This window comes from Paramisgurnus dabryanus, chromosome 23, assembly GCF_030506205.2.
Source record: "Paramisgurnus dabryanus chromosome 23, PD_genome_1.1, whole genome shotgun sequence".
Classification (NCBI taxonomy): Eukaryota; Metazoa; Chordata; class Actinopteri; order Cypriniformes; family Cobitidae; genus Paramisgurnus; species Paramisgurnus dabryanus.
Genome location: NC_133359.1, coordinates 8,658,743 through 8,675,448, shown reverse-complemented (window position 1 = coordinate 8,675,448; position 16,706 = coordinate 8,658,743). Strand labels below are relative to the sequence as shown.

At 37.0% G+C, this 16,706-nt stretch overlaps 2 protein-coding genes across 4 annotated transcripts in view; one reads left to right on the top strand and one right to left on the bottom strand.

Moving 5' to 3' along the window:
* The window catches only part of cib2 (calcium and integrin binding family member 2), a 45,056-nt gene extending 44,171 nt beyond the window's left edge, over positions 1-885 (bottom strand). Inside the window, exon 1 of the mRNA XM_065292083.1 lies at positions 836-885. The gene's annotated coding sequence lies outside the window, so the exon portion shown is untranslated. The remainder of the gene's footprint in view (positions 1-835) is intronic.
* On the top strand, positions 244-11,861 carry idh3a (isocitrate dehydrogenase (NAD(+)) 3 catalytic subunit alpha). Of its 3 annotated transcripts, XM_065292078.1 has the most exons (12): positions 310-396; positions 844-900; positions 2,372-2,434; positions 4,722-4,805; positions 5,829-5,943; positions 6,868-7,055; positions 9,079-9,212; positions 9,363-9,465; positions 9,542-9,606; positions 10,833-10,917; positions 11,015-11,167; positions 11,242-11,861. In XM_065292078.1, exons 1-12 carry the CDS (start codon positions 370-372, stop codon positions 11,323-11,325), a joined length of 1,158 nt encoding a protein of 385 aa, XP_065148150.1. In that variant the 5' UTR covers positions 310-369; the 3' UTR covers positions 11,326-11,861. The 3 variants fall into 3 exon arrangements, with proteins under 3 accessions (XP_065148152.1, XP_065148150.1, XP_065148151.1); XM_065292080.1 differs by lacking the exon at positions 844-900 and having other exon boundaries at positions 244-396; XM_065292079.2 differs by lacking the exon at positions 310-396 and having other exon boundaries at positions 875-989.
* Positions 11,862-16,706: the final 4,845 nt, after the last annotated feature.

Sequence of the window (16,706 nt, the reverse complement as noted above, 5' to 3'; positions counted from 1 at the left end):
CCCCCCGATGTAACTACTGTAAATAATTCAATAAACAAATTCAATAATTTATATTTAAATATTTTACCTCATAAAAACCAAGTGCATGTTGCGTTACTTCTTCTAAGTTTCACTTTAATTCTAATTCTTCTAGAGAAAAAAAAAATAATATTTATAATTATTAGTTAACTTTAAAAGTTATGATCCATTTATATTAATTTATAAAAGATAAAAGATACACTGACCTCAAGTTCAACTTGAACACAATGTTCCTATCCCATCGTGAATCAGGTGGTGTCTGGCAACTCCAGCTACTCACAGCGGAGAATGAGACACTAGATAGGTGCATGCATTGAGTTTGTAGTTACCACACATCTCGACTAGCACATAATGGCTGGGAACGCGTGGAGGTCAACGGTAAGTACTGCTTAATATGACACATTAAGATTATAACAATCTGTTATTTTAATATAACACTACAATATGAATGTAAATGTACGCAAGACTTCTGCTGAAAACGTTGCGCAGCGATAGAGATGCCACAGCGGCCCTGTTCTGCATGCCCTTCAACAACATCAATCGCGTATTAAACACGTAGTATCACTTTAACAGACTTAAAGCCACTAATCTACAGCTTTTAAATATAAATGAGAATGTTTAAACAACATTTATGTTGGCTAATCGCATGGATGTGCGAGTCACGCCTGCGCGTGTCAAACGCCGGGCGCAGATGTTGAAAACCTGCATCCAGCGTAATTTACACGTTATTGTATTTAACAAGCCAGATGTTAACCCTGTTAATACACACAGGTGGGCATTTGGTTTAGATTTTGTCAAATATAAACGTCATTCTCACCTTTTCAGCTGATAAAACTACTTGAGAGATGGGGTTTGGTGATGAGTGACGCGAGGTCTCCGGAAGTAAGAGAAGCTTTGGTGCTAACGCGTTAGCTTGCACCGAGTCCTAAAAGTCCTTTAATATGGCACATCTGACGTGGACATTTTTCAAAGTAAGGATGCAACAGAAAGGATTGTGTGAAACGGGTGCAAAACTGTGCTTTTGTGAACCATTAACACCAGCTAACCATCCTACAGTACTACTAACAGTCTGGTGGATGAAGGTCACCTCGTTATGTTGGCTTTATGTATTTTTGACCAATGACAGGTCGTTAACAGCAGGGAGCACTTTTAAACGTTTCACTTGACCTCTTATAAGTTGGATGAAGGCCATTTTTGTACATGCAGTAATATATCATTAACTGGGGGACATCAGGCAGGCATTGTGCTACTATTCTTGTCTGTTGTAGCATTCACAAATTGTCAAGCAAGAATGAATGATCATGCAGAACATTATTTGGATACTTGAGCCACACGCATAAAACAAATGAATTACCATTGCATTAGTAATTTATCTCATTTATCACAAAGTGGCATCTTGATATTGTAACCTCATTAGCCTTCAAACACACATTGAAATGCTGTGGCATCGATTAAGTGTAGATTAAGTGTCCAAATATTTTCAGAAACTGTACCTTTACTTTAGTCTGTAACCTTTTGTCTTTATAGTCTTGTGTTTTTTGACCGCACACATTCCATTCTTATAAAATCAAAGATGTCCCCTTCAGATCTGCTATCTGCTTTTAAAGGGGGGTTGTTTCAAAAAAACATTGATTTCATCGGTTACCCAAAGCCTTGCATTTTTAGACTGATCTTATGCTTTAAAAATAAGTATTTACAAATATTTTTTTCTATAAATATTTATAGGATTTATAAGTAGGCTATAACATTTCATAGGGATTTTTAACTATATATATTGTTGACGATGCTTTTCTTGGGTTTATGAAACTACCCCCTCTTAATAATTGTGACCCTGTCTGATATTCTCAGATTAGGAGCATCAAGGTTTGGTTTAAAAAATTGATCTCACATTAATAATTTCAAATTTTGCCATGACCTTACTCAGTCAGAAAGAAACATATCAAGGTTATATTTTTACTGAATGATCTTTACATTATATAGGATGATTTTATATAGACAACAGTAAATCACTAAAAAAACGACTTTAGCTGACAGACTCGGTCACAATGCAAAATATATATATTTTTTTATTTATTATTTTAATACTACACCCTCCTCATGCTTGTTGCTATGGTGATTTGCACTTACTGCATTGTACTTTCAGAAAGCATGCAAAGTTTGCATGTAGAAATCAGACCTCATTGGTTCATCTATAGTGGCCGTTAAATGCATAGCTTTTTAAAACACACATGCAAATTGCTTGCTTTGTTGTTGATTTTAATAATGATTTCAAGCTTTGTTTGGTGAGTTGGACAGTCGAAATGTGGTTTAACTTCTAATTGATCTGTCTATCTCTTTGTAATGGTCTCTGCAGGTGTCCCATTTAATGGGAGCTATAAGGAGTCAGACCCCAAAGCCCAAAACCTTCTCCAGAGGGGTAAGTTTTAGAGATTATCTGCTGTACCATGATTGGTGACAGTCAAAAGTATAATAAATGCTTAACCATAAACTTACTGTAGCTTGACACTAATCCAACATTTCTATGGTAATATAATGTTTGTTGGATATTTATCTGATACAATCATTTTACCGTGGTACTGCCACTGTACTCTCTTGTAATACACTAGTATGCTAGATGGTGACTTTAAGCCTTAAAGGAAAACACAACTGTTTTTCAATATTTTACGTTGTTCTTACCTCAACTAGATGAATTAGTACATACCTATCTTTTTTCAATGAGTGCACTTTTAATCTTTGTACAGTGCTTCGTGAATGTGTTAGCATTTAGCCTAGCCCCATTCATTCCTATGGCTCCAAACAAAAGTTTTATTTTGTACCACCATACTTACTCGTGTAGCTACTAATGTAACAGTCTTTAAATAGGGAAAACATGGAAGTGTTTGGTGGCTTCTAAATTCATCCCTGTTTGGAGCCATAGGAATTAATGGGGCTAGGCTAAATGCTAACACATTCATGAGGCGCTGTACAAAGATTAAAAGTGCACGCATTAAAACAAGACAGGGATGTATTAAAGGAATATTCAATTTTCTTAAAAGAAAAATCCAGATAATTTACTCACCACCATGTCATCCAAAATGTTGATGTCTTTCTTTGATCAGTCGAGAAGAAATTATGTTTTTTGATGAAAACATTTCAGGATTTTCTCATTTTAATGGACTTTAATGGACACCACCACTTAACACTTAACTCAACACTTAACAGTTTTTTCAACAGAGTTTCAAAGGACTCTAAACGATCCCAAACGAGGCATAAGGGTCTTATCTAGCAAAACGATTGTCATTTTTGACAATAAAATAACAAATATCCACTTTTAAAGCACAACTTCTCGTTTAGATCCGATCGTCATGCGCTAGCGTGACCCGACGCAATACGTCATCACGTCAAGAGGTCACAGAGGACGAACGCGAAACTCCGCCCCAGTGTTTACAAATGTGGTGAAAGAGGACCGTTCCTACGTTGTTGTATGTCAACTGATACTAATTAATGTCTTTGTGTCAGTTTATTGTTTAAAATAGTCAGCAAACGTGAGTTTTATATATGTAACACGTGACCTCCCTACGTCACTACGCATTTACGTTAGGTCGCGCTGGACTGGACCTAAACGAAAAGTTGTGCTTTAAAAGTGTATATTTGTTATTTTTCTTGTCAAAAATGACAATCGTTTTGCTAGATAAGACCCTTATGCCTTGTTTGGGATCGTTTAGAGTCCTTTGAAACGCTGTTGAAAAAAACAGTTAAGTGTTGAATTAAGTGTTAATTGTTGGTGTCTATTAAAGTCCATTAAAATGAGAAAAATCCTGCAATGTTTTCCTCAAAAAACATAAGTTCATCTCGACTGAACAAAGAAAGACATCAACATTTTGGATGACATGGTGGTGAGTAAATTATCTGGATTTTTCTTTTAAGAAAATGGACTATTCCTTTAATTTGTCTAAGTTGATGTAAGAACATAGTAAAATATTGTGGTGTAAAACAAAGTGGTGTTTTCCTTTAATTTTTACTTTTAAATTATTTTGATATTGCAAACAGGGCTGTCAAAGTTGATTTAAAACACTTGTAAATGTATTTCCATTTGCAGAACAAGTTACATTTTCCAATCACTGTATATTTTACTGCATATTGCTTATGTGTCACAACAATACATTTTACTCGTCCTAAGGCCAAAAATCTTGATCGGCTTGAATGAATCACTTATTCTAGGTTTCACAATTATTCAGCCTAGAGAAACTATAGTTGTACGACAGATGGTTTATTTACTTCACGCAACGTATTGAAGGCGTTGGTCTTTTGTTCTAGGAAAGGAGGTGGAACGAGTTAGGCCTACACATAACAAAGAAAGTAATAACTCAAATTTTTTTAATAGATTGCCAGTGTTGCTGTTCTTAAAATGTTGAAGTTTGTGTGACGCCCATCGGTATTATAACTTGTCTAAACTTGGTTGAATGTAGATAGTATAAGGGTTGCCAGAAGTCAGTGAATGAAAACTGAGGCTTTCATATGCTTTTGTGATGCATAGGAAAAAATAAAAGTAATTTATGTTTATTCATTTAGCAGATACTTTTATTCAAATTAATTCACAAATAAGGGAGAATTTAACATTTTGTCTTAATCTTACTTTGAAACAACATGATGGTTAATATGATAGGGGTTGAATCAGTAGTCAGATTACATTTTTTTAATCTTTTATTTTTTATTTTTGGCAGATTCAAACAGTAACATTAATTCCTGGAGATGGAATCGGTCCAGAGATCTCCACTGCAGTAATGAAGATATTTGATGCAGCTAAGGTTTGTATCTCTTTCGTTTATTATATAAAAATGAAAATTCTGTCATAATTTACTCGCCCTCATGTTGTTACAAACCTGTATAAATTTCTTTGTTCTGCTGAACACAAAGGATAATGTTATGAGAAATGTTAATAACCAAACTGGTTTTAAGCACCAGTGACTTCCATAGTAGTATTTTTCCTATTATGGAAGTCAATGGTGCTTCTGTTTCATGCTTCATTACAAATATTTTCCTCTGTGTTCAGCAAAACAAATAAATGTATACAGGTTTGTAACAACATGAGGGTGAGTAAATAATGACAGATACATTTTTTTGGGTGAACTATCCCTTTATATGCTTTCGAATGCAGTCTTGACTGCAAGTTTCAACTCACACATAATTTGCACAGGATTGAGAGAGCATGCAACCATCATGTACCAATCATCTTTATCGTTTATTTTGTATGGCTTCATATAAAGTAAATATCTGCCTGTGACATCCTGGCCGAAGTCTTGTAATCTCAGTCAGTATTACAGATATCAAGGTTATTTTCACAGAATGTTCTTTACACAAAAAACATGATTGGGTTTTCACAGACTGGGTCACATATTTGCTATATTTTAAAGGGGACATATTATGAAAATCTGAATTTTTCTCATGTTTAAGTGCTATAATTGGGTCCCCAGTGCTTGTATCAACCTAGAAAATATGAAAAAGATCAACTCAGTAACTTAGTTTTGGTAAACCATTCTATGCAATCATGTGAAAAAATAGGTAATTGAAATTTGGCTCCCCTTGTGATGTCAGAGGGGGATAATACCGCCCCTTAATCTAACCATGGCACTGTCATTTAGTGCAGATATCAGCTCATTTGCATTAAAAAGGACACATCCAAAAATGGCAAATTTTCCTCACACCTACAATGGGGCCATTTTAACATGTTATAATAAATTATCTATATGATATTTTATGCTAAAACTTAACATATGTGCTCTGGGGACACCAAAGATTTATTTTACATCACCCTTTTTTCTCTCACCAAGGCCCCGATTCAATGGGAGGAGAGAAATGTTACCGCCATCAAGGGTCCTGGGGGCAAGTGGATGATTCCCCCTGAAGCCAAAGAGTCAATGGACAAAAATAAAATGGGATTGAAAGGTAATGTTGTTGTAAATATCCTTAATCTATTTATCTTTGATATTCATATATTTGGTTAGGGGTGCTTAAATATTAATCGTGATTAATCGATAGCAGAATAAAAGTTTTTGTTTACATCATATATTTGTGTGAACTGTGTATAATAATTATGTATATATAAATATGCACACATGCATGTATAATTATAAGAAAAAAATATATTTATTAGTAGGGATGCACCGATAGGATTTTTTTGGGCCGATACCGATACCGATTTAAACAGACAACTTCTGGCCGATACCGATGCCGATACCGATATTAAATACTTGTATACAATACTATACAGCTGGTCTATTAGCTAGTTTATTTCTGCATCAAATTATTTTTACTGAACATGGATTTGATCTAATTAACATTCAACTGACCAACATAATAAGAGAGACACAAATTAAGCTTAAACAAATAGAATAAGACAGCATGACAACCTTCAAAGGTGGTTTTTGCTATTCAGCATTTATTTTATTAACAACATAAACTCGTTTTTTTTACATATAATGGATTTCTTTATGCAGTTAATTAATAGGCCGATACCGATTGTTTTTCTCATGCTATTGCCGATATGCCGATGGTTTCAAATTCATCAAAAATCGGCCGATAAATATCGGCGGCCGATACATCGGTGCATCACTATTTATTAGGTATTTATATTTATATATAATATAAATTATAAATAAATATACAAATGTATATACACATGTAAACATTTCTTAAATATATACATGCATGTGTGTGCATTTATTTATACAAAGTTATTATATACAGTTCACACATATATATGATGTAAACAAAAACTTTTATTCTGCTATCGATTAATCGCGATTAATCGTTAACCACCCCTAATTTTGATGTTTTGCTATCAAATTTCACCCGTATTTTACCCTGCAGGACCCCTGAAAACACCAATTGCTGCTGGGCACCCTTCCATGAACCTGCTACTGAGAAAAACCTTTGACCTGTATGCCAACGTGCGTCCTTGCATGTCCATTGAAGGTTATAAGACGCCCTACACCGATGTTGATCTGGTCACTATCCGGGAAAACACAGAGGGAGAGTACAGTGGGATTGAACATGTGGTATGTATGTGCAGCCATTTGTAATACAAACTATTTAACCACAAACTCACGATCGACCTCGCAAATCAGGCCTATTTATTCTGCATAGGCATATTTTGGTTATGGCATTTTATTTGAATTGAGTATAGTATATACATATTTTTTTATCACAACTGTAGATATTTGTATTCTTCACAAACCATTTGTTTTCTGACAGTGTAGGATGATATTTGTATAGTAAGCCAATGCTGGAAATAGAGCACCCTTTCTAAGCAGCTGATTGGCTGGCTAAGCAAATGTCAAAGGTTGTCATTTTGCTTTTTTAACAGTCTCTCAAAGCAGCAACTGAGAGGGCACACAGCTCAGATATCAGGGCTGTTTATTTATTGGGTAGGTGCATTAGTGCTGGCATAAATCTTTTGTCACTAGTCCCACTCCATTGTATGTGAGCCTTAGATGGTGTCATCACGTTCATTCATGCAGTCTTTCCTTAGTCTACTTGTTAACGTACATGTGTGATCTAGGCTGACAGCTGTATTTATTAAAGTCAGTGTTTCCCATAGATCTGAAATTTACTTGTGGTGGTAGCTGGTGAAAAGGGCAATCATTATCCACCGGCAAAAAATGGTATACTATACATGTGACAAAGAACTAATAATGTGTGACACAACACAATACTTTGATTTATTAAACATTAATATTAATTTCACATTATAGTTCATTAATCTAACCACCCCAAACTTTTTTTGCCATAAACAAAGCTGACACTGTCCGTCAAAGCACCACGAAAACACTTGATGTTTTTGCACTGATATATGAAGCAATTTGATGACCCCTTTTATCAAACTCAATATATACAATACTATGTATATAGCCTATTAATAGACAGTACAGGTCTATAGATTATAAATGTGACTGATGTTATAATGGTAATAATTTCTATTAGATAGGCACTTTTACTGCTTCTGCTTTCTATTTCTCTTTTGCCGATTAAAAAAAGCTTAATCCACTAATTATTTCAGATTTAAAAGTCTACTTGCTGTCCCGATGACAGACTTTGCGTTTTTTATATCCTGAGTCAGCTAGAGCTTTGCTCGTTCAGAATTAGCACTGCTTTTTGCTACAATCTCTGTGCAAACTGTTTAGATTTTAGTAAAGATATGGTCTATTAATAATAAGATTATAAAAAAATGGGATAAAGAAAATGAAGCGGCGCGTGGTCTGAAACACTCGAGGCCGTTCTCCGATGGACTCGGGTTTTACACACAATATTAATCAGACTTGGGACCCGAAGTAATGAACTAGGACCGACCCGGACCCGACTGACCATTTAAAATATAAACCCGGAACCGTACGGGTCCCGCGTCTTTTTTCACTGAGGACCTCTAATGTTAAAACTCTGCTCAAGTTCAGAAACATGAAAGGATACTATGTGACACTGAGGTTGCTTCGCGTCGCACCCAAATTCATTGAGAAACAGAGAGCACGTGAACGGACACTCAACGGGAGAGACACAACGTGCTTGAATGAAGCCAACTTGGATGCTATAAGCATATGCGACCATTTTGGTCGCAGTGTAGTTCCCTGGCTGCTCCGTATGTGCAGCAGTTGATCCAGTTTGCCGCGTTGGATGATGAGTTTATGACGCGTACATCATCTTCACGGTCACCCGACCCCCACCTCTCTCTTTCTCTCTCTCTCTCTCTCTCTCTCTCTCTCTCTCTCTCTTTCTCACTATCAACAAAACACGGGTCATCCAGTCGAGTTCAGAAAATACGGAAATTCGTAAAGTGATTTTTTTTTCCTGGGCGGGTCGCAATTTACCTGGGCGCAGCGCCCAAGTAGAGCCTATGTATGGGAAACACTGAAAGTTAGCCCTATGAACGTTTTCTGTAGTTTGTACAGTATCTTATTTTCCCCATGTGTGTACTAAGCTTCCCCTTAAGATCATGTGTCTTAATTGAACAAATAGTTTGCAGATGTGGTGTTTGTGGTCCGCGATATCTCAAATGTGTTTGTTGTTGTGTTCACGGCTTTGTATTAGATTGTGGATGGAGTCGTGCAGAGTATTAAGCTGATCACAGAGGACGCCAGCAAACGCATTGCCGAGTACGCCTTCGAATACGCAAGGAATAACCAAAGAAACCATGTCACGGCTGTTCACAAAGCTAACATCATGTGAGTTTCTCCTTGAATAGTAAACATGTGAGAGTCATTGACAATGATTATGGATGCATGCTGAAATGGCGCCGCATGCTTGTTTCATCGCTTTTAAAATGACTCTCAGGTACAAAGACACCAAACTTTGTTGTTTTTTCTGTATTGTAGGAGAATGTCTGATGGTCTATTCCTGCGAAAGTGCAGAGAGGTTGCCGAGAATTTCAAGGATGTAAAATTCACTGAGATGTACCTGGACACAGTCTGTCTCAATGTATGTAAATGTTCACCTAAAAGTTATGATATCTGATTTGTTTTCTCTGAGCTCGCTGACATTGATTCTCCACTAGATGGTGCAAGATCCCTCTCAGTTTGATGTGCTGGTTATGCCTAACCTTTACGGTGACATCTTGAGGTAAGTTTATATGTAGGGGAGAGCGGGGCACAACCTAACGCTTTTTGGTTTTGGCTGAATCTTTAAAAATAAAATTGAGTTTGATTAATTATATTTTTACACAAGCAACACACACATCTCTGCTACAAATGAACATTTGAAGTTTGTTTCTACTACTTACCATTCTTGGACAATTACACCAAACGTGACAGAAGTGCAAACGTTACATCTTCCCCCATAGGTGGGGTTAATTGTAACAGGCAGGGGGTTAGTTGTAACACTTGATAAAAAATTAAGTTCGCAGGCAAATATTTCAATACTATTTTGTCTTTATACTTGAAGTAGATATTGTTTATATATCTGCCTATTATAGACAGGTATCCACACTGTATTCATTCATCCAGCCCTTTACTAACAATAATTCAATTATAAATTGATACAAATGTCTAAAAATTTGAGAAAAAGCTGCACAATTATGACTTTTTTTTTATATGTGACTCAGTCTGTAATAACCATACTACAGTTTCACAAATCAAATTCTGAGATAATGAGCATCAAAGTCTGATTTTAGTCATTCATTTCATTATGATTTTAATCTTTGACGTGACCTTATTCAATCAATATTAAACATATGAACGAAAATAAATTTGACACACGTTTTTTGATAGGACTGGCACATTTATTTTGTTGGCAGCCAGCAATCATTCGTGTGTAGCCTATTTAAAACAACGGCAAGAATTACGCTAACATCATTAGCGGTTTTCATATTGTAAGTGCTGAGGGGTTAGTTGTAACACAGCGTTACAATTAACCCCGCCGGGTCAAAATATTTTCAAGCCCACCAAAAAAGTTGCTAAGAGCTGCAGACAAATTTCACAATGATGCTATGTTTTATTCAACAAGACACAGATTAATATGACCTAGCATTGAATTTGGTATCTTACACACCCAACTTAGAAAAAAAAAAAACTTATGATGAAAAAATTTACTTACATGCCACCAAAACACTCGTTCATCAATAACTCTCTGGAAAAGCATTATACATTTCCAATAAGTTGCGGGAGATCGTCTTTTGTCAGCGTGAAAAAAATACCGGAAAAACAAAACGCCCAACCTTGTGCAACAATGTAAACAGTCTGTGTTACAACTAACCCTGCGTTAATTTTTGTCCCGCGCACCCTTAAATTGCTTTGTTTTAAAGTGAATATTTTGCCAGCGTCTGATTTGGACTGATGTCTGTGTTTCAGTGATTTATGTGCTGGATTGATTGGTGGTCTTGGAGTCACTCCCAGTGGGAACATTGGAGCCAATGGAGTTGCCATATTTGAATCGGTACGTATTTGATCGTGCTAGTAAAAGTTATGTGTTTAGTGTAATTTCTATGCAGTTGTCCATATATTTAAGGTGATCATGCGCTTTGATGTGACAGGTACATGGAACGGCCCCTGATATTGCAGGGAAAGATTTGGCCAACCCCACTGCCCTGTTGCTAAGTGCCGTCATGATGCTACGGCACATGGGACTTCACAGTTATGCTAAAAAGATCGAAACTGCCTGCTTTGACACTATAAGAGACAAGAAGGTAAGATTCGCATCAATCATTAGTGTTGTGAGATCTCAGTTGCTTTTTACAGTCTATATATTTCCATATTGCAGGTTCTAACCAAAGATCTTGGTGGAAACTCGAAGTGCTCGGAGTTCACTGCTGACATTTGCAAAAGGGTGCAGGACATGGAGTGATCGTGTGGCTTTTTCGAAATGTTAATGCCATGTGTGGTTGGAATTGATCCATAAAGAACAGACACTGACGAAACATGAAATTAATCTTCGTATCATTCTCTTATCTGCGCACAATATTTACTAGGTGTCTATGTATTTTTCGTCTTCTCTAGAACCGCAAAGCACTGTCTTAAAATCGTCATTCAATGACTGTATTTGTGAGCCGTTTTAATCTGTCAAAAAAGAAATTGTCTAATCTGTACTCTATTTATTGACAGGATCATTTCTGGGTTGATAATTTGCGTTCTTGTCATGTGGTTCATGACAGGATAACCTTGTGCAAATTAGAATAACAAATACATCACGTTGCCTATCTTTTTAATGATTTGTTTTTTGGTTGAAAGAGTGGTAAATGTATCATTATATTTTTTCAGGTAGCATTTACATCTGCTATAAAGTTGACTTTTCTGTATCAGTTATGAAATTATATGATATGATGGTTGAAATATAAGTTTCTATTTTCATTGGTGAAACAATGTATCTCTTTATTTTTAAAAGGTTTTTCTTGTGCTCAATCAAAAAATATGCAAGCAAACATATTTACATAAGAATGTAATTTAACCAAAACATACCGAAATATTACACTTCATATAGTATTTAATAAATATTTTACCAATCCATCCAAGATTGACAACTGTACATTTAGTAGAAGCAAAAAAAAAACCTCTAAGAAACTTATTACTGTTAGATAAAAAGTAGCATTTCTGAACTTTTTAAGTGGACTAAAGCAGCATTATCTTTTTACATATAAATGAAAACAATTTGAAGATCTTATCGCTGTTAAAAAAATCTCTATTTCATTGTGATACTTCTGTAACACCAATGGGTGGCGCAGTTTCATTGTAGGCCCTGAAAAGAGAATTTGTATAGTTCGGATCATAGATATGTATAAAGGCTAGATGGCTCGCCCGCGCTGCTGGCCAATTGAGTGGAACGTCTGCATTTTGGCGGCCATCTTACAACAGGGCGCTCGCTCACTCCTAGCATTGAGTTTTAATGATGCAGGTACTTTTAAATGACCATAACTTGCTTAATTTTTTACCGATTTTCAAACGGTTTGGTTTATTATAAACGTCAAAGATGTAACTATGACACTGCATACCTATACTAAAAATATATAAAAAAATCATGAAACATGTCAAAGCATCCAGTATTATAGCCACGTTAATAACGTTTGTAAAAAACCAAACCGTTTGAAAATCGGTAGAAAATTGAGCAAGTTATGGTCATTTAAAAGTACCTTCACCATTAAACTCAATGCTACGAGTGAGCGAGCGTCCTGTCGTAAGATGGCCGCCAGGTGATGGCATTAGGGACTCAGTGGTAAGCCATCTAGCCTTTATACATATCTATGGTTCGGATCATATGGATTTCAACCAAAGAGTTAATGAATGTTCTAGCTTCAATATACAGTACATAATATTCTATTATCACATAAAATGTTGTTTTGACTTGTACCTCAACAAAAATCTGTAAGGCAATAGACCCTTTTACTGTTTGTACACAATGATGACGTGGCAGCGTATGCGCGCCCATTTAGGCAACGGAAGTATCGTAAGAATCAACAGTGAAGCAACACAAACAGTAAGTTATTTAAAAAAAATTGACTTTATCAACATTTTCAACACAGCTACCAGATCCGTGTACTATAGTGGAGTGGATAAAAGACGTTAGCAGATGGCCAAAAATAAAGTTGCCAGATACATATATACGTATATTAGTATATTATATTAGTGCAACAACGGGACATTTTGATGTTGAGAAACCGTTTTAATAAACTTTCTGAGTTGCTACCACGTTAGAACCAATGGGGAATAACACCACTTCTGTTGCCCAAATGCGCGCGCAGGCTATTTGATTCGGTTAGCGACTGACTGAGAGATTGCAGCCCTTGAATTGGGACACAGCTAAGGAAATCTGTGAACCGGTGTAGCAGCCGATTTCGTTCCCCTCGGAATGTCTGTTCCCCCTCCAGTCGAAAAAGTGTTTCTGCGGACAGCGCATGTGCAGGTACCTAAGCATATCTGCGTGTTTTTTTTATTTATTTTTATGCTTGAGCTCACAACAATCTAAACTATAAAATAAATATTAAGAAAAAACAGCTGGGTGTACAAAAATCGGGGAACAGACATTCCGAGGGGAACAGGATCAGCTGCTACCGCTCTGACCGACCCACATTATTGATCACTAATCTAATGAAGTTTATTTAACTGAGTTCGGGAAAAGCATGGTCATGTGATCCAACCAATCAGCGGGAAGCGGTGTAGCCGTCCCTCACCTCTGTCCCGTGACAGTTTTTGCAGCATCCCTCCTCCAACCTTTCGCTTCACTCTCATTCAGAGTCTTTATCAACTCAGCTAATTTACTGCTCTATCTGTATTAAAGCAGAATTTACCTATAATATATTATAGGTTATATATTATAACCACATCACTTTTGTCACGGAAGATGGGGGAAGAAGGAACCTTAGGCCAAAGGAAATAGTTAGGCCATTTTCCCATGACCAGGAGTGGAAAATGAGACTGGATCTCGACAGGCAGCTCCGTTTCCCGGTCGAGATTACTGCTACATCTCTCCGCCCCGACATAGTGGTGTGGTCTACCAAGGCAAAAGCGTGCTCCTCATTGAGCTCACAGTACCAACAGAGGAGGGTATGGAGGCCGCCTATGAGCATAAGAAAGCCAAGTACTCAGAGTCGACTGCTGAGTGCCGGGAGGGTGGCTGGAAGACCTCCATCTATCCGGTGGAGGTTGGATGCCGAGGCTATGTGGGGCTGTCTACCACACGCCTTCTGAGGGACGTGGGAGTGACCAGAGGGAACCTAAAGAAGGCAATCAAAGAGTTAGCAGAGGAGGCAGAGAAGGGGAGCTTTTGGCTCTGGCTGAGAAGGAATGACAAGAGCTGGGGGAACAACTAACCCCGATAACAGCCGTAGAGGGTAATACCAGTCAGTTGCAGGGGGTGACAGGGAGACGTCCCTGCCACTGCTCCGCCACCAGGAGACGTTCCAGGATTAAAGGGGCGAAACGTTGAGGAGTGGTGGTTCCTGGCTGATGACCCTGCAGCTGACCCATGGGCACCGGAGGAGGTGCGACCGGCAGCAATGCCTACCCAGATAGCAGACGGACTCGGCCCGAATGTGGCCTTATGATGGCACTGCTGGCATGCTGCCGGCAACGGCATGCAACATGTCAGCCAAGTATGGGCCAGGTGTGGCAATGATGGCACTGGATCCATGATGGCAGATAATATTTGGGCCAGTTGTGATTGGGAGGTATGTGGCCCAGATCAGTCTAGTGATTGTAAGCCAAATTTAAAATACTGATTTATAATAAATAATTAGAAGAATTTAAGGATTTTCAGGCTATCTTAATCTTAATGTTAATTTAACCTTTATTAAGTAAAATGTTAGTTTTGTATTAAAAGAAACTAATATATTTGGACAATAATGTTTGTCTACATTTCAATCACATAAACTTGCCTTCAGATCATGGGTCAAGATTATTTTGTTCAAATGACCCTGAACTTCCAAAAGTTTTTCTTTCTGAATTTAAAAGAAACGATCCATGGTGCTTCTCAAAGCAACGTTATAGAAACTATTTAAACTTGCTTTTGCGTGATTTTCATTGTAGCAGGAGTTTATTCCTGCTGAAGATTTCTGACTTAAATGACAAAACTATCATTGTGTACAATCAGATGTTAGATACTGCAGAAATAAACGTTACTGTGCTGTGCTGAAGATTTCTGACTTCAATGACTAAGTAAAACTATCATTGTGTACAATCAAATGTTAGATACTGCAGAAATAAACAAAATGTATTGTTAACCTTTGCGTTACCTTAAGGATTAGGGCTGGGTATCGATTCAGATGTTCCAGATCGATTCGATTTCGATTCACAAGCTATCAAACCGATTCGATTCCGATTCTCGATTAAATTTTCGATTCCAGTTCTCAGGTAGGTTTTTATACTCGATTCTCGATTCAACTCAATGAATATAGATTTAATACACTTACTATATTAATAAAAAAGAACAGTGAACAGCAGTTTACAAGTGGGTAATTAATAAAAAGAAATTAAAAGCCACAACACATCTTGCTTGCGAAATCTAAAATGCTTCCATTCCTCCGTTCAATTTTTGCAGAATTAAATATGTAAAACAAAAATTGATTCTGCTCTTTGAGAATCGATTTTTAATCGACCACGTTTTAAAAAACGATTAATCGAAAAATAATTTTTTTGCCCAGCCCTATTAAGGATGCACAGTTTATTTATGAAGTGCAACAAGAACCTACACGCGGATGACATCAAAGTACTGCGAGAGCGACTCGAAAGATCATGGACAGCATTCTGATTTCAAATCACTCTCGCGGTATTTTAACGTCATCTTTTTCTAGTTCCTGCAACTCAGCATTACGTTGAACACCTTGTCAAAAATGATTGAGATGGCCAATCAAATCAAAAAAGGCGAGTGCCACTGCCCAATCACATAACAGAAGACGAGCTTTCCTGTTAACGGAAGCCGAGCGGCGGCCAAACAAATTAACCAATACCGTCGGAGTAGCAGTTACACCGCGGGCATGTTCAATCTCACACCGGTGCGCAACGTTTTGCTACGGTTTCCGGGTTGAACGACATGTTTCCTGGAAACGGTGTGCAACGGAATGCAACAGGTTTTAGAAGCGTTTTCTCTTGTTTGGTGGGTGTGTCAGAAATGTCAGCCCAATCAGCGGCAAGATGTATAAAACCACGCGATAGTAAAGAGACAGCTCGCTCAATGGGTTCAAGTTGGAATGTTGTCTTTCATTTTGGACAGCAAGGTCAGTGATTGTAACATCGAGGGTATTTTACAGTATTAAACACACATTTATAACGATTTCATCAGGCTTCAGAAACATTTAAAAAAGAACACAAAGAATGGCCTCTCAGCTACCGTAGTTGCAACTCTTGCGTCATCACAACAGGGTGTTCAATGCATCACCGTTTCAGTTTAATAAACGTTGTGCAACGTTTTGTCGGGGCTGAACGCAGCCCGCGTCAATCAATCATAACGGACAAACAGATTTCAAAGGCAGCAGGATGAAAGATAGTAAGTACCTGAACTTAAATATTTAAACTTTTACAATCATAAAAATTTTTTTGTTTAAATGTCTTACAAACGTATAAAGGGATACAAACGTTTACTTGATTCGTGTGTAACGTAATGTGTGACAATTAACGTTATATTGATATTAAATTAGCTGTTTTCTATCAGGTTAAGAATAACTGTGATCATATTATAATGAAGTAATCGAATTTGGTTATCTGGTCTTCCTGATGTTAGAACATTTATATAAAAAAACA

Excerpts from the sequence above, each read along its gene's own strand:
- idh3a (XM_065292078.1), top strand. The coding sequence starts at position 370 with ATGGCTGGGAACGCGTGGAGGTCAACG. Across the intron at positions 5,944-6,867 it reads AAATAAAATGGGATTGAAAG|GACCCCTGAAAACACCAATT; the intron begins GTAATGTTGTTG and ends TTTACCCTGCAG. Across the intron at positions 9,213-9,362 it reads GTTCACAAAGCTAACATCAT|GAGAATGTCTGATGGTCTAT; the intron begins GTGAGTTTCTCC and ends TCTGTATTGTAG.